The sequence below is a fragment of the Balaenoptera ricei genome, chromosome 7 (genome assembly GCF_028023285.1).
Source record: "Balaenoptera ricei isolate mBalRic1 chromosome 7, mBalRic1.hap2, whole genome shotgun sequence".
NCBI classification, from domain to species: Eukaryota; Metazoa; Chordata; class Mammalia; order Artiodactyla; family Balaenopteridae; genus Balaenoptera; species Balaenoptera ricei.
The window spans coordinates 83,823,424-83,844,864 of record NC_082645.1 but is presented as its reverse complement, the minus strand read 5'-3'; the positions used below and the strand labels follow the sequence as shown (position 1 = coordinate 83,844,864).

At 36.1% G+C, this 21,441-nt stretch overlaps 2 protein-coding genes across 2 annotated transcripts in view; both read left to right on the top strand.

Moving 5' to 3' along the window:
* BOLL (boule homolog, RNA binding protein) overlaps positions 1-14,435 on the top strand; it is a 33,320-nt gene extending 18,885 nt beyond the window's left edge. The window contains exons 7-10 of the mRNA XM_059927327.1: positions 783-854; positions 8,051-8,098; positions 8,895-9,023; positions 14,319-14,435. Coding sequence (XP_059783310.1) covers positions 783-854; positions 8,051-8,098; positions 8,895-9,023; positions 14,319-14,435 — 366 coding nt within the window. The remainder of the gene's footprint in view (positions 1-782; positions 855-8,050; positions 8,099-8,894; positions 9,024-14,318) is intronic.
* Positions 2,170-4,358, top strand: LOC132368615 (actin-related protein 3-like). The gene is given in 2 exon segments (XM_059927326.1): positions 2,170-2,435; positions 2,437-4,358. Coding segments are annotated over 2 exon segments (1,266 nt in total). The 5' UTR covers positions 2,170-2,402; the 3' UTR covers positions 3,670-4,358.
* Positions 14,436-21,441: the final 7,006 nt, after the last annotated feature.

Genomic DNA, 21,441 nt, shown 5'->3' with positions numbered 1-21,441 from the left:
GCAACAAAGAGAAGCCACTGTAATGAGAAGCCTGCTCACCACAGTGAAGAGTAGCCCCTGCTCACCGCAACTAGAGAAAGCCCACATGCAACAACGAAGACCCAACGCAGCCAAAAATAAATAAATTTTTTAAATAATAATAGATAAATAAGTCACCTATTTTGGGGCTTACTCTATTTGAATAATCAAGTGTTACATGTACTTTTTTAAGACGTAATAAATCACCTGTAAATTTATTGGATGACTATCTCATTTAAATATCAAAATGATAAAATAGAATTTAACAAATTCTTCAATAAATAATGTATTTGCTTTAATTAAATGTATAACAAAGGAATAGGATGTTGATTATTCATAAGTAGTGGGAAATTAGTGGCAAATCAGATATGATTATTCATTCAGTTCTAAATACTATGTAAACATTATCTACTGCTGGTCTCCACAATGGAAATAGGCAGTGTCACCTTAAGTCCAGCTGCCATTTTTCCTCTAAACATTCTCTTAGAACTATATTTTCATAATCTTTGGACTAAAAGCAACTTTTCTGGTGGTTGTTTTAGCATTACTATGGAAATGAAACCACATGGAAGTAGAAATACTGTGATAATTTTAATAGACTTAAAGTGGAGTTATAATAATATCAATAAGAAGTGGAAAAATGACATTTCCAATCATAAACCGTAAGTTGACTGGGTTTAGGTGACAATGCGAGATAAATTTCATTATAAACTATTTTAAAGAATTTTGCCTAAAATAATTTTTCTTTTTCTTTCCTCTTATAGTCACGTTCTATATCTAGTTCCACTGTGATGGTAGCTCAGCCCGTTTATCAGCAACCTGCTTATCACTACCAGGTAAACATTAAATTACAATGAAAATCTTCTTTGATACTTTCAGTCCTTTTTTGAGTAAGTTTCATTTTAGGCTTTCTCATGCAAATACTCTCGTAATTAAAAAGAGGTAGTTAAGCCTTGATAACAGTGGCGTTTTTCTTTTTTTATGAGGGATCTAAACAATGTCATACAAGAAGATGGACTGTTTACTTCCTTTTATCAAATGTAATGAGGTCAGTTTTGCTCCCCTGGTTAGCATAGAAATATTTCCCAAAGTAAGATTAAGATGTTGGACAACAGGCTGATATTTGTTTAATGCTACTGTGACCGTTATGTCAGTTTCTAGTTATTATATTTAATAAATATATATTAGAATAATATATTATGGTTTATATTATGACAGCCCCTTTCAGTTAACCAACACTCTTTTCATTAATTCTTGTGGGAGATTGAGGGTAAGTGAACTCTAATGCCAGACCATTTTGGTGTTTTGTAGATAAAGTGTAATTGGAACACAGCCATATTTGTTTACATATTGTCTGTGGCTGCTTTTGTGCTGCAGTGGCAGAGTTGAGTAGTTGCAACAGAGATATACGGCCTGCAAAGCTTAAAATATTTACCCTCTGGCCCTTTACAGAAAACGTTTGCCAACTTCTTGTCTGTAGCATTCACAAATAAAATCTCATTCTTTTATACCTTTGAAATAGTGGAAGAGACTTTATTTCTGGGGGGTATTTTTCATTTTGAACTTTTAAAATAGACCCACATGAAATGTTACGGTTACTGGAATTATTTTTAGTGTTAGACTAGGTTTTGGGGAGGTCACTTATTTTTAAATTCTGTGACTGTGCTAGGGCTTCCCTAGTGGCGCAGTGGTTAAGAATCCGCCTGCCAATGCAGGGGACACAGGTTCGAGCCCTGGTCCGGGAAGATCCCACGTGCCACGGAGCAACTAAGCCCATGCGCCACAATTACTGAGCCTGCACTCTAGAGGCCATGAGCCACAAGTACTGAAGCCCACTCACCTACAGCCCGAGCTGCATAACGAAGAGTAGTCCCCGCTTGACGCAACTAGAGAAAGCTGCACGCAGCAACAAAGACCCAATGCAGCTAAAAATAAATAATAAATAAATTTAAAAAAAAATTTGTTACTATGCTAAATATAAAATTATCTAAAGTGTTTTATTCACTTAGTAAAAATGAAAGTAACTTACTGGCATTTATTTAAAGTATATATGGACCGGCAGCCATCTTGGCTTCCCGGGGAAAGGCGGCGCGAGGGGAAGAAGTTGTAGGGTGGGGGCAGGAGCGAGGAGGAGGGGAGAGAGAGGGGGAGGAGGCCGCGGCGGGGCAGGGCGGGGACTGCCTGCCCGCCCGGGTTGCGGAAGTGGTAGCCGCTGACCGAGTCTGCTGCTCTCTTGCTACTGCTTTGGCTTCCCGGCTCCCCCGCGGACGGAGAGGGCGGCCTGGCCGTGGATGGTCAGATAGCCTCTACCTCTCGCCGCCCATCCCTGGCCCCAATCGGCACGGAGCAGACGGCGGCAGCGGCAGCAGCAGGCGAGGAGGAAGATGGCGGGACGGCTGCCGGCCTGTGTGGTGGACTGTGGTGGACTGTGGCACGGGGTATACAAAACTAGGATATGCTGGAAATACAGAACCACAGTTTATCATCCCTTCCTGTATTGCTATTAAGGAGTCAGCAAAAGTGGGTGATCAAGCTCAAAGGAGGGTGATGAAAGGTGTTGATGACCTAGACTTCTTCATTGGTGATGAAGCAATAGAAAAACCTACATATGCAACAAAGTGGCCAATCCGCCATGGTATAGTTGAAGATTGGGACTTGATGGAAAGGTTTATGGAGCAAGTGATCTTTAAATATTTAAGGGCAGAACCTGAAGACCATTATTTTCTTTGGACTGAACCTCCACTGAATACTCCAGAAAACAGGGAATATACTGCTGAAATAATGTTTGAGTCCTTCAATGTTCCAGGCTTGTACATTGCTGTACAGGCTGTTCTTGCCTTAGCTGCATCGTGGACCTCCAGACAAGTAGGAGAACGGACATTGACCGGTACGGTAATAGACAGTGGAGATGGTGTCACTCATGTCATCCCTGTGGCTGAAGGGTATGTGATTGGCAGCTGTATTAAGCACATTCCCATCGCAGGACGAGATATAACATATTTTATTCAGCAATTGCTGAGAGACCGAGAAGTAGGAATTCCTCCAGAGCAATCCTTGGAAACTGCTAAGGCAGTAAAGGAGCGCTATAGTTATGTCTGCCCAGATTTAGTAAAAGAATTTAACAAGTATGATACAGATGGATCGAAGTGGATTAAACAGTATACTGGAATCAATGCTATCTCAAAGAAAGAATTTTCCATTGATGTTGGATATGAGAGATTCTTGGGACCTGAAATATTTTTTCATCCAGAGTTTGCTAATCCAGACTTTACTCAGCCTATCTCAGAAGTTGTAGATGAAGTAATTCAGAATTGTCCTATTGACGTCAGACGTCCTCTCTACAAGAATATTGTCCTCTCTGGAGGTTCAACCATGTTCAGGGACTTCGGACGTCACTTGCAAAGAGATTTGAAAAGAACCGTAGATGCCAGGCTGAAATTAAGTGAGGAATTGAGTGGTGGTAGATTGAAGCCAAAACCTACTGATGTACAAGTCATTACACACCACATGCAGCGATATGCAGTTTGGTTTGGAGGATCCATGCTGGCTTCCACGCCTGAGTTCTACCAAGTATGCCACACCAAAAAGGATTACGAAGAAATCGGACCTAGCATTTGTCGTCACAATCCAGTGTTTGGAGTCATGTCGTAAAATTGGCTTCATAGTTATTGGGGTTAGGGAGGTGGGGAAGAAATAATCTTTCTGATTACCTGTTTTGTCTGGATGGCTGGTTTTGAGGTTGTAAGCCTGACTTGAAATAGTAAGACCAAACGTAATTATACAGGAATATTTTAATAAGTATATCAACATGCGAATGTAGAGGAGAGCCAAAATGATTAAGTGTTTTTCTTTAGATTGAATATTTGAATCTTACGTGTAACAAAAAGAAGTGGGTTTTAGTTCTTTCTGTGCCCTGCTATTTTGTGTATTATTGAATCATCCAAGATTTGATGGGATTTATCGGTATGTAGATAGCTCTATAATGCTTGAATTGTACACTCTGAAGTGTGCAATGCAAGAGCTTGTTTATATTTCATACTTTTTATACTTTGAGGAAAAAAAGTCGAAGAAAAACTAGTATTTGAGGGAAAAAAAGTGACCAAGTAAAGGATAAATACAAAACATAGCCTGTGAGACTTGGCATACACACACACTCATGGGATTCCAGTTATTAGGAAGTGCTTCCATACCCTATGCCCCCCAATGGTTTTCTTTGCAAGTGCTTTTGGAACTAAGAAGCTAGTATCTTGGATTAACTGATGCCTGCTAGTGCTTTCTGATTACTCGCATTCTGTTTCTCGCTTTAAAGGAAAAGTAAAGACAAGACTGTTGGACCAGTATTGCAGTTCTGCAGTGTCATTTCTTATTAAAAAATGAATAATTTGATTACCCAAATTGGTATATTTAAAGCCTAACACCATTCTAATAAAGGCACAAATTTCTTTTTAATACTTGTTTCAAGCTCTTTAATCTCTTTATAAGTTAACTAATAAATCTATTTTTAAAAAATAAATAAATAAATAAAGTATATATGTAGGGACTTCCCTGGTGGTGCAGTGGTTAAGAATCCACCTGCCAATGCAGGGGATACGGGTTTGATCCCTGGTCTGGGAAGATCCCACATGCCACAGAGCAACTAAGCCCAAGTGCCACAACTACTGAGCTTGCGCATCTAGAGCCTACGCTCCGCAACAAGAAAAGTCACCGCAATGAGAAGCCCGCGCACTGCAATGAAGAGTAGACCCTGCTTGCCGCAACTAGAGAAAACCCGGGTGCAGCAACAAAGGCCCAACGCAGCCAAAATTAAAAATAAATAAAGTATATATGTAGTGTGACTATTCCTAATTCAAAATTTTGAGAGGCCCCAAAGACAACATTAGGTACCAGGCCATTTAACATGACAAGCCAAAAGTTGTGAAACCAGTTTTGGGACCCTTAGCTTATTGCCCACCTTGAGCATGTGAAAGGATGAGGTTAAAAAGGGAGACTGGTAATGAGGCTTTTTTAACAAGAGAGTTGTTAGAGTGCTATGGCATTTCCCATTCTCCTCAACCAAGTGAAGATGACTTCAGAGAATGACTAAGAGAGTTTAATATTTGTCCCCTGAAATTTGTGAGATAGTGTCACTTGGGCGTGACCTCTCCTTAAAAAAAGCCTGAAGAAGAAGCTGGAGTGGTCTATGGAGGCAGAGCCAGAAGAGAATGCTACAGTAGGAATGTGCTGCACGTCTCACAGCAAGTAAAGGTTTATGTTTCCCAAGAGCAAGATACAAACCTCACAGAAGAGACTCTTTCCAAAAAACTTTAAGGTGACCCCAGGAGAGAAAAAAATCTGTGTGAAGTAGACTCCTAGAATCAAGGTCTAGAACTGTAGTCAGAAGTTCTCAGCAGGGAGATCACCAAAGAACAGAGTAAAGTACCTAACCAGAGTGTCAGCATTCGGAATCTGCCACACGCCAAAAAGTGATCTAATTTTTATCCAGGGGCAAGGAGAAACAGCTCAACACAGTGGTTTTTATTTGTTTGTTTGTTTTACCCTTTGAAAAGTTTATTTTTTTTGTTGAAGTATAGTTGATTTACAATATTATATTAGCTTCAGGTGTACAACATAGTGATTCAACATTTTTATAGATTATACTCCATTTATAGTTATTATAAAATATTGGCTATATTCCCTGTACTGTACAATATATCCTTGTAGCTTATTTATTTTATACATAGTAGTTTGTACCTTTTAACCCCCTACCTTTATTTTGCTCCTCCCCCTGTCCCTCTCACCACTGGTAACCACTAGCTTCAACACAATGCTTTTAAAGTGCCAGGGATGAGAAAGACTAAAGTTGCTTTCTCTCTGCTTGCACCTTGTGGAGTCCAGCTCCTCCTTCATTAATTCATTACATATATACATACATGACATAGATGTATTCTGAATAGAACTCTAATACAATTTAATTTTATACTTTGGCTCTGGTTTTCCACTTGACACAAATTATAAAATTGGAAGTATATTACCTAGATATACTCGGGAAAGATTTTTGTACCAATTTGTAACAGTATTTTGCAATGTAAGAAATAATTTCACTTCACATATTTCTGTACAGTAATATATTTATTCATCATCATTCTGCCCTAAAAATTGCCACTTTGATAATGTCTTCCCTTGCTCTTTCTTTTTACAAATTCTGGGATTGATAGTTTTATCAATTTTTGTTAGTCAATATAAAATAGATAAATAGTGAGAACCTGCTGTATAGCACAGGCAACTCTGCTTCACTTCACTGTACAGGAGAAACTAATACAACATTGTAAAACAACTATACCCCAATAAAAAATTTTAAAATTTACAAAAAAATAATAAATAAGCAGCATCCTTTAGCAAGCAAAAAAAAAATTTTTGTTAGTCAAATCGGATAATGCCTGGTTCAATCAGTATTTATCTCCTTTGTATTTCTTACTTCATAAGTAGATAGTGATTTTATTTATCTAACAAATCTACATATATATCATTTTATTTCAGATTTTTTATTAAAATATTTTCTTAAGAGATTATACATTATCCTGCCTTTTTTAATATGGTATACAGAACATAGACCTCACGTTATCTTGGTCATCATTATAACACAGTGATGTAATCCATTAGAAGGTGATGTGGTCAGCACGAAATTAACAGTTTAGATGGTAGATTCATGGGATCTTCTTTTTTTCTGTTTTTTTACTTTAATAATTAAAAAAAGCCTTTTTAAAGGTGGAGAATAAGTTAAAAGTAAAACATTTATTATTAAGGAATAATACAACTAATTTAAGAAATAAAAAGTCTATGTTCTATATTGTCATCTTACAATAAGTACCTTAAGTAATTTGACCCTCCTTTTTTTTAAATAACAGCTTTATTTAAATACAATTCACATACCATACAATTCACCTTTTCAAAGTGTACAACACAGTGGTTTTTACTAAATTCACAGAGTTATGCAACCATACCACCAAAAAAAAAAAGCTTACCCATTTGTAGGCATTCGCCTTACCCCCTCCTCCCAGTCCTAGGCAACCAGTAATATACTTTCTGTCTTTATAGATTTGCCTGTTCTGCACATTATTTGGATATATACCACATTTTGTTTATCTTTTCTTACATTGATGGACATTTGGGTTGTTTCCACTTTTCAGCTTTTACAAATAATGCTGCTATGAACATTCGTGTACAGATTTTTGTGTGGACATACGTTTTCATTTCTCTAAGGTCTTATACCTAGGAGTAGAATTGCTGAGTCATATGGTATCTCTGTGTTTATTAACCTTTTAAGGAAGTGTCATACTTTCCAAAGGCTGCACCATTTTACACTCTCACCAGCAGTTTATGAGGGTTCTAATTTCTCCACATCCTTGCCAACACTTATTATCTACCTTTTTGATTATAGCCCTTCTTGTGTATGTGAAGTGATATCACAGTGTAGTTTTGATTTCCATAGCCCAAGGCTAATGATGTTGAATATCTTTTATATGCTTATTGGCCATTTTTATATATCTTCTTTGAGAAAACGTCTATTCATATCCTTTACCAGTTTTTATATTGGGTTACTTGCCTTTTACTATTGAGTTATAAGGGTTCTTTGTATATTCTAGATACAAGTTTCTTATCAGATTCTTATAATCTTATAAGTTGCTTATAATTTGTAAATATTTTCTCCAATATTGTGGGTTTATTTTCACTTCCTTGATGGTGTCTTCTGCAGCACAAAAGTTTTTCAGGTTGATGAAATCCAGTTTATCCTTTTTTTCTTTTGTTGCTTTGTTGCTTGTGCTTTTGAGGTCATAATTTTTTTAATTACCTGGTTCAGAGTCACAAAGATTTGCACCTATGTTTTCTTATAAGAGTTTTATAGTTTTAGCTCTTACATTTAGATCTTTGATCCATTTTGAGTTAATTTTTGTATATGGTTTGAGGTGTAGGGGTCCAGCTTCATACTTTTGCATGTAGATATTCAGTTTTAACCCTTGTTTATAATCTGGGTGGGTTTTTTTTTTCATTTTAGGCCCCTGCACAGTGTCTACCAGGTCAGTGGCAGTGGGGTGTTCCTCAGGTAAATATTAATTTTTTTCATTGTTTTTGTGAAAACTGCCTGAATATTTAAGTCAGGAGAACTAGATTTGAGACCTTCCTCTTGTATTTATTAACTGTGATACCTTTGGCAATTCATTTAATCACTATATTTCTCAGCTTCCTCATTTGCAAAGTGGAAGTAATGATACTATACCGTTGAAAGTTTTCTCACATGATTTTTGTGATGGTCAAATGAGATCATGTAAGTGAAAGCATTTTATAAATAAGTGAGCACTATGTAAACTGAAATGAAAATTTACTTCTTTTTACTATTAGTATTATTAGAAAATTTAGCATTTTTCTAGCTTTACTTCAGATTTTGCTTGTTTTATTTATGCTCCTAAATAAGTATTCCATCTCCCAACTTTTGATAACAAATAGTGTACCACCAAAAAGATTGTTTAATGATACGTCCCACTTCCATGGGAAGTCGGAAAGCTGAGAATAGACGTTTATGACAATTTAAATACTATAGGTTATATTATTACAACCTTTAATTGTGATCTTAATGATTATCTTAATTTATATATGAGGTTCTAAAGTGCTAAGAAATTTTTAGTACTTATAAGTGATAAAGTTATTAATAACATCTACACAATTGGAATTTATAACAACCCAGAGTTCCTAGTTTGTTGCTAAGATACTTCTGTGCTGTCCCTGAAAAACAACTTTAGGAAAATGTGAAACCAATATTTCTCTCGTGTGTTGGGTAAGTCATTTGGTTTAATTGAAATAACTAATCCGATTTTAATTAGAAGTATGGTTTTGTGTTTTAGTCTCCTGCCTCTTCTGCTCCATTCTTATACCTGCAACCTTCTGAGGTTATTTATCAACCAGTGGAAATTGCACAGGATGGTGGATGTGTTCCTCCTCCGCTGTCTCTGATGGAAGCTTCAGTTCCAGAGGTATGTGTTAGTCTCAAAGTAAGTTATCTATAACCACTTCCTCTTAACACTTATTTCTTTTTCTTTTCTAAAAATATTTATTCAAGACCCTCATTGAAGTTGAACATCTTATGTTTTCTTTGATTTATTCACATCTCTTCCCCTTTTTTATATCTAAGAATGCTTCATCTTAGACTTCTTCACTAACTAATTCTGAACCATTTCTCAAATCTGTTCACTCTACTAGGCTATTATTCCCTGACTCAGTCCCCTTGAAAGAGTAAGATAAATGCTTCTCCTTCTGGTTTGCCTGTCAATCTGTATTGTTACTAACATTCTGTCAATTAAAAGTGTATAAAAATTAAGTCAAAGAAGAAAATAATCTTTAAAAAATTCTTCCTTCAAAAATGTAAATCAAATTTATTTTATAACTGTAAACTGTAAATATTATCTTTCATGTGTTTAAATTATATTTGCAAACCATTACTAATAACCTCATCATCTATATGCCAGAAACTGTACATGGTATGTTTTAAATATGTTGTGAAAGATTGGGTACCTATTGGGTATCTATTAATACCCACCTCCCAATTTGAGTGTATTTTTTTAATTATTATTATTATTTCTAAGGTTTATAACATAATTTTTCTGGAACAATAATTTCCACAATTTTGGATCTTAATGTTTACTATCAATACTTTTACTATGATTTCTCCATTCTTCATCTCACCCTCCATTTATCACTTGGTTGACTGAATCTGCAAGCAGTCTTTGTTAAAGAAGGCTTATATGTGCTATATACTCTCTGAGTTTGTACCTCCTTGTTTGTTCAACATGTTTGTTGTCTATAAGTCTGAAAGAAATTAAGACTAGCTATAAAATAGCTGCATCATACTTATATAAGTTTGCTAAGGCTGCTGGAACAAAGTACATGAACTGGATGGCTTAAAAAATAGAAATGTATTGTCTCACAGTTCTGGAGCCTAGAAGTCCAAAATCAAGATGTTGGAAGAATTGGTTCCATCTGAGGACTGTGAGAGAAGTACCTATTCCAGGCCTTTTTTTTTGGCTTGTAGATGACCACTGTCTCCCTGTGTCTTCACATTATCTTTCCTGTTTCTATGTCCAAGTTTCCCATTTTTATAAGGATACCAGTCATACTGGATTAGTTTCCACCCTAATGACCATACTTTAATTTGCTCACCTCTGTAAAGACCCTTTCTCCAAATAAGGTCATACTCTGACATACTGGGGGTTAGGACTTCAACACACAAGTTTTAAGAGAACACAATTCAACCCATAACAACACTTTTTTCTCTTAGAACTTCTAGTCTACTCTTTTCTGGTGTTCAGTATAGCTGTAAAGGAGTTTGAAACCAGCCTGACTTTCCCCCTTATACGTAATTTGCTTTTTCTTCCTGCGTGCCTGAAAAGTCTGTCTTAACTTGAAATCACTTCACCAGGATATGTCTTGGAATTTATCAGTCTTTATAATATTTTTCCTGGGACACAGTTTGCTCCTTTGATTCTCAGGCTAGTTTTTATTTCAGTTTCTTTTTTCCTGTTAGAACTTTGAAAAAAAAATTTTTTTATTCCAGGTGTGTTTCTTCTTCTTCAGGAACACCATTTATGCCTATGTTAGATCTCTTGTCTTTCATATCTGTCATCTCTGAGGTAATTTATCATAGTAGTTTTTAATGTTGTTTTATATGCTTTTTCAAGACAATTATGACTATATTTTTCATTGTGTTTAGTCAACTTTTTATTATGACTAATGAAGATTTCATCTCTATTTTATTTTTATCTTTTTTATCCCAAACTCTGCCGCTTTGCTTACATCATTGCCTGTAAATGTTGTCTGTTGGCTTAAAATCTTTTTGGAGCTCTTTTTAGAGATCATGTTATTATAATTTCTTTAAGATCAAAAGAATTATATTTATCTGAACTTTTCTACTATTTTCTGGGGTGATTTCTCATCTTTTTCTTTTTTTCCGCCTTTTTGCTTTTCCCTTGATGGAGTTGGAGAGGATGAGAAGAGTCTTAGGTTGCTTCCATTTCCTTCATATCTTTACATGTCTTTAAGTGATACCAGCTATTTTTTGAAATACAGGGTAGGAGAAGCATGCTGTTGTCTTAAACAGCCTGCCACCAAGTCTGTTATGTCTCCTGCTTGAGATGCCCTTAGTTTTTAGCATTCTGGAGATCATTTGGCTCCTGGCAAAGTCTCTTTTTTCATAGATTTTCTGTATGGGGGTGTAGTAATTGTTACTTCACTTTCCACTTGGCACCCTGCTTCACCTCCAGCAATGTTCCTCAGCTATAATGCAAGGTAGTAGACCACAAAATAGTGAAAACCTGATTTCTCCTTCAATTCTGCCTCCCCTGCTATTAAGTAAAATTGGATCTCTGTGAAGATCTTTCCTCCTTCTGCCTTAGCCTGACACACCCCTACACTTGAGACTAAAGAATCTTTGAATAGGCCTTTCAGAACATTTACCTTCAGGGAAATTATAACCTTCCTCAGGCTTCAGAATTCTCCCTTATATTGGTCCAAATTGCATAGCATTTGGCAGATATTCTACATTGTAATTCAGGATCGTGGGCACTTCCTCGTTTACTTGATGATGGCATTTTAAAAATCTATCTTTCGTTCTTTTTGTTGTTTTCTGGTTTTCAAAGAGGGGGACAGTGAGATAAGAATGCTTTTACATTAGGTTTTTAGCCATAATCTACTTTTGGCACTGAACCATATTCTTAATTCCTGACATCAGGTAACTTATCAGGTTATATTTCACTATTTAGTGGAATCTAATAAGACTTTTCTGGAAATATTGCTTCTATTTAGCTTATAACTTATACCATTAATTTTATGATATTTCCATACAAAATGATATAAGCATATTTTTATTTTAATATTGTTTCTGGTAGAAGATATAATTCTAATATATAAATTAATAAATAGGGTGGGGTGGTTTATATTTTAAGTGTTTTTTCCCTAAAATTAAAAAACACAGGGCTTGTTCTTATGAGTTTGATAGTTAGATTCCCTAAAATATAAAAATGAATTAACATTATTTCTCACTGATTTCAATAGCTGTTTCCCCCTTCCCTCTTAGAATATAGTGCCTTCTACTTTGCAAAGTAAATAGAAACTACTTTGTGGGAACCAACTCAGCTTCCAGTCCCCAACATACAAACTTACCTGACTCACAACTCATCCTTAGCTTCTTATATTTTTTTAGTAACCTTTCTCATCCAAGGTTATTTCTGCCTCTTTGCTCTGGATACTATAACTTCCCTCTTCCTCAGGGACCTCATTCAACTGTTATCCTTCTTTTCTCATGTATTTTAAGACATTTTCTCACCACTGGTTCATAGCTTCACCACTTACTAGTGTGTTTCTTTGAGTAATCACTTAACTCTTCACAGGGTTGGTTTTGTAATATCCACATTGATAACATAAAGACATCCAGAAAATCTATTTTGCAAGATTGATGCAAAGATTAGAGTTGTTGTATACAGAAAGTTCTTTGTATAGTGCCTAGCACCTGGTAGGAGATAATTACTATCCTTTGACACACTCCCACCAATGCCTTAATTCTCTTCTACCTTTCAAAGCCAAGCTTGAAAAGTTAGTCTACATTTAGTATTTCCACTGCCTCACTACCGATTCTCCCCTCACCTGCTGAAGTCTACTTCATTACCTTTCCACTGAAGCTGCCTTTGATAAAGTTCCTCAGTGATTCCCTAATTGCCAAATACTTTCCTTTCTTTTCAGTCTTTCTTGACCTGTCAGAGACATTGGACATACTCCTTAAAACTCTTCCTACCTTTGGTTTCCATGATACTGCTCTCTTCTGGCAATCCTTTTACCTCCTTTCATTTTCCTTTGTAAGCTGATCTTTTGCTCCCCATGATTTCATATTTGATTCTCCATTGTTTCACCCTACATACTCACTCTGATGTTATCATCCATACTCATCTCTCTAGCCCCAGCCTCACTTCTGAATTTTAGACCTGCACTATCCAGTACAACAATAGCCATTACCACATGAGGCTACTGAGCACTTGAAATGTGTGGCTGGTCTGAATTGAGATGTGTTGTAAGTGCAAAATACACACCAAGTTTTAATGACATAGTATGAAAAATGAATGTAAAATTTATCACTAATTTTATATTGAATACACTTTAGTATATTTTTAATATATTAGTTTAAATAAAATATATTACTGGAAATTAATTTTACTTGTTTCTTTTTACTTTTCTGACATGGCTACTGGAAATTTTTCTTTCAGTTTTATTGAGATATAATTGACATACAGCACTGTGTAAGTTTAAGATGTACAGCATAATGATTTGATTCACATACATCATGAAATGATTATCACAACAAGTTTGGTGAACATCCATCATCTCATATAGATAGAAAATTAAAGAAATAGGAAAAAATTTGTGTGTGATGAGAACTCTTAGGATTTACTCTCAACAACTTTCCTATATAACGTACAGCAGTGTTAATTATATTTATCATGTTGTACATTACAGCCCTAGTACTTATTTACCTATAACTGGAAGTTTGTACCTTTTGACTGTCTTGATTTTAATTAACATGTAGTTCACATTATTTATTAGTACTGCTTTAGAGCCACATCTACAATAGCTTTTGATTAACTATATACCTCTACTAGAAGTCCTACAAATATCTCAAATTTTATGTGTTACAAAACTAACTTCTTCTCTCTACCCCCCTCACAATAACATAAACATCAAACTTGCTTTTCTTATATTCCATATTTCACTTAATGGTGCCACCATCTGCTGGAAAAGCCATAAATCTGCTTTTACATGATCTGTTCCCTGCCTGTTACTCTACTACCTCATCTTTCAGCTGTCGTTCGGTGAATAATCTTCCTTCCAGCTGTAGCAAACAACCTATACAGATCTCCCAAATGAGGTGTGTTCTTAGTTGCCTCTCTGCCTTTTCACATACTGTTCCCACCTTCTCTCCTTAATTCTTCAAATTCAAGCATAAACTCCACTAGAAAACTTCCCCTGACCACCTCCCCAACTTTCTAAAGCTACATCAAGTAATTCTTTTCTTTTCTCCCATGCATCCCTATACATGTGTCATAGGACTTAGGGTAATTTTGACTAGTCTGTCTCAGATAAGTCTATAAGTGAATTAAAGATAGAGAATCTGTTTCTCATCTGTGTTTCTCCATTGTGTAGCAAAATGCCTAGTAAATTGTAATGCTGAATAAATATTTTTAATTAATTAATGGAAAACAATATTTTTTTCCTTTGTTTTGTTATAGCATTATTCTGATCATGGAGTTCAAGCAGCATATCACCAGGTTTATGCTCCAAGTGCCATTGCTGTGCCTGCACCTGTGATGCAGCCTGAACCAATTAAAGTAAGAAGTTTGTTTTGATTTTTTTCTGTTATTCTTCAGTCATATTTCAAGTTTTCCAAATTTCTCTTCTGAAAAGAAACAACTTTGGATATTTATATCACATTTGCGATCAGAAGTACAGAATTAGTTAATTATTTCATGTGAAGGAAATACAGTTCTAGACTAGCTATAATTTCTATTAGTTTTGAACAAGTTATAAACCACACATGGTTAAAACTTTGTATTTACTGTAGTAAAATATATATGACTTAAAATCTTCCATTTTTAAGTGTACAGCTAAGTGGTATTAATTACATCCACATTGCTGTGCAACTATCACCACTATCTAGTTCCAAACTTTTTCATCACCCCAAATAGAAACTCTGTACCCATTAAGCAATAACTTTATATTCTTCTCTCTGCAGTCCCTGGTAACTTCTAATCTACTGTCTGTCTCTATGAATTTCCCTGGATACTTCATATACTAAGATTTTTATTATGTTAATGGCATGTAACATTTATGGGGAGATGAAAACAGTTAATGATCTACTCTTCCAGTTTGGGAATTTTGTGCTCATGCACCTTAAATCAGATCCAGGCAAGGAGCGGTAATCTAGTTAGATCCATGTGTGTATTCAATATATAAATATATTAGGGAAATATGACTACATCTCTAGTAAAGAACCCAAACTGATTAACTATTATGATGGTACTATGAATCTTGCTTGCAGTGTACTCTTTACAATTAAATGATGGAGGTTAGCTATTTTACACTCATATTTTTGCTTCTGACCCAGACCATGTGTTGGAACTCAATACCAGGACAGTCTACTTTAAGGAGCCTCCACAGTCTTTCAAAACTCCTCACCCCTTCACTGCATTTCTTCACTGCTCTTGCCACTGTACTGCAAACATGGACTAAAATCATAATTTTGACCTAATACCAAAGCCTAAAGTGTTAGTAAACGTTACTTAGAGAGAGCTCATTATAGTATCAAAATCTTCTAAAACAAACTTCTCCTAATGTTAATACTTTCTCCAGATACACTTCTCTAAAAATAGCTGAAATAGCTATGCCATATTAGATAATCAATTACAGATTATATATATATTATACACACACACATTATATATATATAAACACAAATGATTGAAGTTGTACCTCCTAAATAATTCCAATAGAGGATAGAGTGGTAGTTGGATAGGAGAAATTTCCAAAGAATATTAATGTTAAACATCCTTGATTTAAAGTTTAATTCTTCTAGTTTAAGAGTATACACTTTTCTACATTTTCTTAAATCTGTGAGTAGGAAATTCAGAAATTGTACAGAGAAACTGGTATCTTATTCTTTATCATATAAAAATTATACATATGTTGAATATAAATCATAACAGAGGTATGAATAGACACCTTTCTTTGTGCATATAAGCATAAAACTGGAATCAGAAGTCTGCCTCTTGCATGTCTGGAGAAATGCTGCTAAGAGGAACTTTACCCTTTCTATCCTGATACAGATCTTTGCTCTGCTGTGCCACAGGCTAAAGGCTAACAAAACCACTGACTTGTTTCTATTTGTATTTAATCTGTCTTGTTAAGGCTTATAATAATTCTGGTTTTCACATGGGATACATCCTAGGGAAGATTTTGGTCCTGACAGAGTTAAGATTTCAGGACTAGGGAAGAGTTTAAGAGCTATGAACTGTGGTTAACTAGCTTACTCCAAAGCCCACGTCTCACACAACTGTAATTAGATTTCATCGAATCTGAGCTAGCATGGATTATACAACACACCATTACTTTATGTACCACTATGAAAGAAAAAAACGTTGCCATCAATTGTAAATGTATACTGATTCAGAGTTTTTGAAATATGAAAAGATGTACATCTCAGAATCGATGAAGTTTGGCATGTTTTATTTTTATTCATTTATTTATATTTTTTGGCTGCACTGTGCGGCATGTGGGAACTTAGTTCCTGGACCAGGGATCGAACCCATGCCCCCTGCATTGGAAGCACAGAATCTTAACCACTGGACCACCAGGGAAGTCCCTGGCATGTTTTATTTTTAATTTAGATATGCAGGATTGTAGGAAGCTTGAGTTGAGGGGCAGAAATAAACCCCACAATTCCCCTTTTGTTAGAGATGAGGGGAAAAAAAGAAAATTCAGTTAAATAAACCTTCAAAATCAAAACTGGAACACAGGGCTTTTGTATAGAGTTTTATATTTCCTATTTTATCTTTCAAGGTTGAATGTTCCATGTATTTTATACTCAAATATTTTTCTTTAGGTGATTTGATGGCACTCGATAGAAAATGGTGCCCCACTCAGCAACAGAAACTCCAAAACCAATTCTATAGTTTTCTAAAACTATACAATCTTGTAGACATACTTCACTATACAAATTTTTCTGTGTGGAAAATTATCTACTTTTGTTTATACTGCATTTGTATTATAATATAGAAATATTAATCCACAAATGTTACTAAATCAATAGGAGATGATTGTTTCCTAAAATTTATTAAAGTAGACTAATATTAAAATATTGACATTTGAAACATTAACCTTTTTTTCTTCCTATGCAAATTTTCCCTGGTGTACCAAAAACCTTGGTGACTTAAAATTATAGAAAAGTAGAAATACTCCTTGGAAGAATTTGAGCCTGTTGTTTTTATAAAAAGTGTAAGTCATTTTTAAAACTCTAATTATTATAATTTTAAGGATGTTAAATGTATATATCCAGAAGTAGTGATTTCAGACGTCAAAACTATCTTAAAGCAACAAATCTAATCAATTAAATAGAGACCTTATCCAGAGTTCAGAGCACAAGTCTAACTGCTATAAATGACTGTTTGCCAGAAGCTACTCACTGACGGTAAGCCACAGGCTACTGTATTCTGTCAAATCAAATAATACATTGTAAAGCAGACCGATATAGAAACTATTTATTAGGTTAATATGGTATTAATTAGGGTATCATTCCCTAATTCAGCAGAGTCACATACAGAATTAATTTTAAAGTCAATAAAGCAAAATCACGTAATGTCAAAATTATCCCATTGAACTAGACTATAGGAACAAAAGGCAAATCTTTGTCTATTTGGGCATTTGAAGCTTTTAAGATGAATATCAGATCCCTAGGTAATAAGGGTGTAAGTGGAGAATTGTAAAGTATTTATGTTTCCTTACAGTGTTTTTCCATTTTTGCATTAATTTAAGTGTCTAATAAGTTTATTATTATGAGGATTAATTGAGATACTGGAAAGTGAGTAAATTATAATTTGAAGTTCACCTTTAAGTTAAATGTTCTTTTTATTTAACTCCAATGTATTACTAGCTATCCGTGAAAACATTTGATATTAAGGATAATATTTAACCACTTGCCAGGCTATGAGGAATTTCTTCTAATTAAGGCACTGATTGGGCTTGAATGAAAAACACAGCTATTGGCCTGTTAGACCTTACTTGTTGGAAAGACAGAATGATTCAAAAGTAAATTGGAAAGGGATTTGACCTACTACCACTGTCTGTTTTTTTAGCTCAGAGACGCATAATGTGCGTTCACCTAAACATTAGCAACTATCTTACCTTACAGAAAAATTCTACTACTGTCTTCTTCCTAACCATTTCCTCATTTCAGTATCATTAACGCTTCCTATAAAGCAATTAGAGATTAAAATTCCTTCATATCCAGCAGGTCCTCAGGGTTAGAGGAGGACAATTGTAAAGTATTGCATTCTGGAGGGCAGGAATAGGAAAAACCTGTGCTTTGCAGCTCTGAGCATACAAGAGGGTAAAAATTTTCGTGGCCTGTGCATAGGTCTAACTATAGATAGCCTCAGAGGGGACAGAGAACAGTAAGGGGAGTCAAGGACTCATGAAACCAATTTTTAGAATTGTCATGGATAGATCTCCATTCAGTGATGAATAAACAGAAAAGTACACACTGCATGGGTCCCACGCAAAATTTTTCGCATATGGCACTACATTGAAGATAAGGATAAATAGTATATATATATATATATATATATATATATATATATATATAATGAATAAGAACATATATAAGAGGAAATTAAATAAATTAAAAAAAATATATCCCATGTTCCTGGAAATTACAAACTAAAAAACAGGAAAGATAAAATGGTTGTTAGCCAGTATAAGAAAATACTGTATGAAACTATTAATATGATGGAAAGAATTAAATCTGTCTTTACTGCATGCTTGATACCACTGAGAAAAAGTTGGCTGGCCCTCTGAAATACCTACAGTGAAGCTCATTGATAAACCCATCATTCACAAAGGACTTCCCATTAGGATTTCAGTCTGCCCTATTAAATATGGATGTGCAGTCACATTAGAAGAAAGCCTTCAGAATGAGAGACCAAAACAAACAGATAAAAAAAGAAATTCAGAAGAAACATATAATTCAGGGAGCAGAAAAAAAATCAAAGAAACTATAATTAATATCCTCTCAGAGATAAGAGAAAATTTATGAGAAGTGGTCCATGCATAGTCATCCCAGAAAACACTTTACTTTTTCTCAAACATCTTAGTCCTTTTAATTTTTTTCAGCTTTGTATTTTGAAATGATTTCAGATTTACAGAAAAGTCATAGAAATAATAGTTTCTATATATCCTTCACTCTGTTTTCTTTGACTGGAGGGCACTGGTACAGGAAATGAACAATAATACAATTCTCTTAACTATATACCTTCTTCAGATTTCACTAGTTTTACCACTAATGTGATAGCTGAAATAAATTACATGTGAAAGGGTTAGACATTATAGGCAAAAGATTTTAGAAAATAGATTTTTAAAAGACAGAGGTGAATAATAATAGAGAAAAAGATAAAATCAGAAGATTAATTCAAGAAGTCAAATATTAATTCTGGAAAAAGACATAGAGAAAATGGTTTGGGGGAAATTAGCAAAAAATTAATACAAGAAAATTCCCTAGGAAGTTAATGACAGGAGTGTCTAGATTAAAAGGGCCCAGAGGGAGATCATAATGGTGGAGTAAGAGGATGCAGGCAGAGCTCTCCTCCCGCCACGAACACATCAAAAATATATCTAAACGTGGAGCAATTCTCACTGAAAACAAACTGGAAGTCGTCTGGCAGAAAGACTCTTATACAACCAAGGTTGTAAGAAAGATCCAAGATCCAGATGGAATTGGGTAGGAAGGGAAGAGAAATGATCAGGTCGGGAGGGAACAGGGAAGAGGAAGGGATTACACAGGCTCAGAGGAATTACACAGGCTCACTCCCTAGGGAGTGAGAGGTTCAATCCACATTTCAGGTATCCCCAGCCTGGGGGTCTGACACTGAGAGGACAAGTTGCCTTAGCAGGTTTGAAAACCAGAAGGACTGACAGCAGGGCTGTAAGAAACCTAGACTCCACTTGTGAAGATCACACACACCACCGAAACAAGGCAGGGGAAGCAGATAGAAACTGCCTGGGACTCTGGCCAGTTTCCTGCCACCACCCCGGTGTACACCCTGGCCCGAGACAAACACCAACTCCAGTCCCACTTGCTCTGCAGTACAGCTTCACACTGGCGCATAGGCTGCCATGGCCAAGGGGAGTGCACAGTTCTGGGGGACGGAGCCAGCTCAAACACAGAAAAGCATCTGAATAGGGCAAGGGTGGCCATTTCTGGCACTAGTGGAGGCAGTGGATTGGGAGTGGTCCAGAACTCTCACTGGTGCTGGGACTGCCACAGCCCACACCCCAACCCACACTGGGCACTCCAGCCCCACCTACTCTGTGGTGCAGCTCCATTCCGGGCAAGGGCTACTGCAGCCGAGGGGAGTGCACAGTTGTGGGGAACAGAGCCAGCTCAGACCTGACACAGCATCTAAACAGGGCAAGGGCAGCCATTGCTGGCACCAGCAGAGTCAGCGGATTGGGAGCAGTCTGGAATGCAGACTGCTGCCAGGACCACCACAGCCTGCACCCCAACCCATGCCAAAAGCCTGTTCTAGCCCCTCTTGTTCCAGCACTGCTGCCTTTTTGGGCAAGGGTGACAGTGCTGGGAGGAGGGAGAACACAATTAGAGGGAAGGGAGCCAGTTCTGACTTGACCCTCAGGACTTCTGCTTCAGGAACTTGGGACCTGACCCTTCCTTCAATAGGGTAGTGTTGGCCACTGAGCAGTGGAGAATCCCTGGCTCACACCTGGCTCTGGCTCTGTCCCCTCCATGTCCAGCCCCACCTCTTATCAAGGTGATAGCTGCCAGCATACCCTGGGGAAAGACATAACTCATGATCATATCAGACCCAGCTTTCCCACCAAAGCCACTGGGCACAAACAGACTGTATAGGGACAGTCCCACATAAGGACACCCCTTCAAAACCAGGATAGGTAACTGATTGAGCTAATTTCATAGAAACGGAGAAATTTAAGCAGAAAGAGAAGAGAGAGCAGTTTGTTTCAAATGAAAGAATAAGAGAAAAACCCTGAAAAAAACAACTAATGAAACAGAATAAATAATTTACCAGATAAAGAGTTCAAGCGTTAGTAATAAGAATGCTAACTGAATTAGGGAAAAGAATTGATTAACACAGTGAAAATTTTAACAAAGAACTAGAAAATATGAAAAAGAATCAGTACAGAAGAATATGATAACTGAAATGAAAAGAAACTAGAAGGAATTAACCGCAGACCAGGTGATGCATATGTGATCTGGAAGGTAGAATAATGGAAACCACCCAATTAGAACAGCAGAAAGAAAAACAAATTTAAAAAATGAGAACAGTTTAAGGGACCTCTAGGACAACATCAAGTGTGAAAACATTCATATTATAGGGAGAAGAGAGAGAGAAAGGGGTTGAAAATGTATTTCATGAAATTATGGCTGAAAACTTACCAAACCTAAAGAAGAAAAGAGATATCCAGGTACAGGAACCACAGAGGGTCCCAAACAAGATGAACCCAAACACACCCACACCAAGACATATCATAAATAAAATGGCAAAAATTAAAGATAATGAGAGGATTCTGAAGGCAGCAAGAGAAAAACAAAGAGTCAGTTCAAGGGAA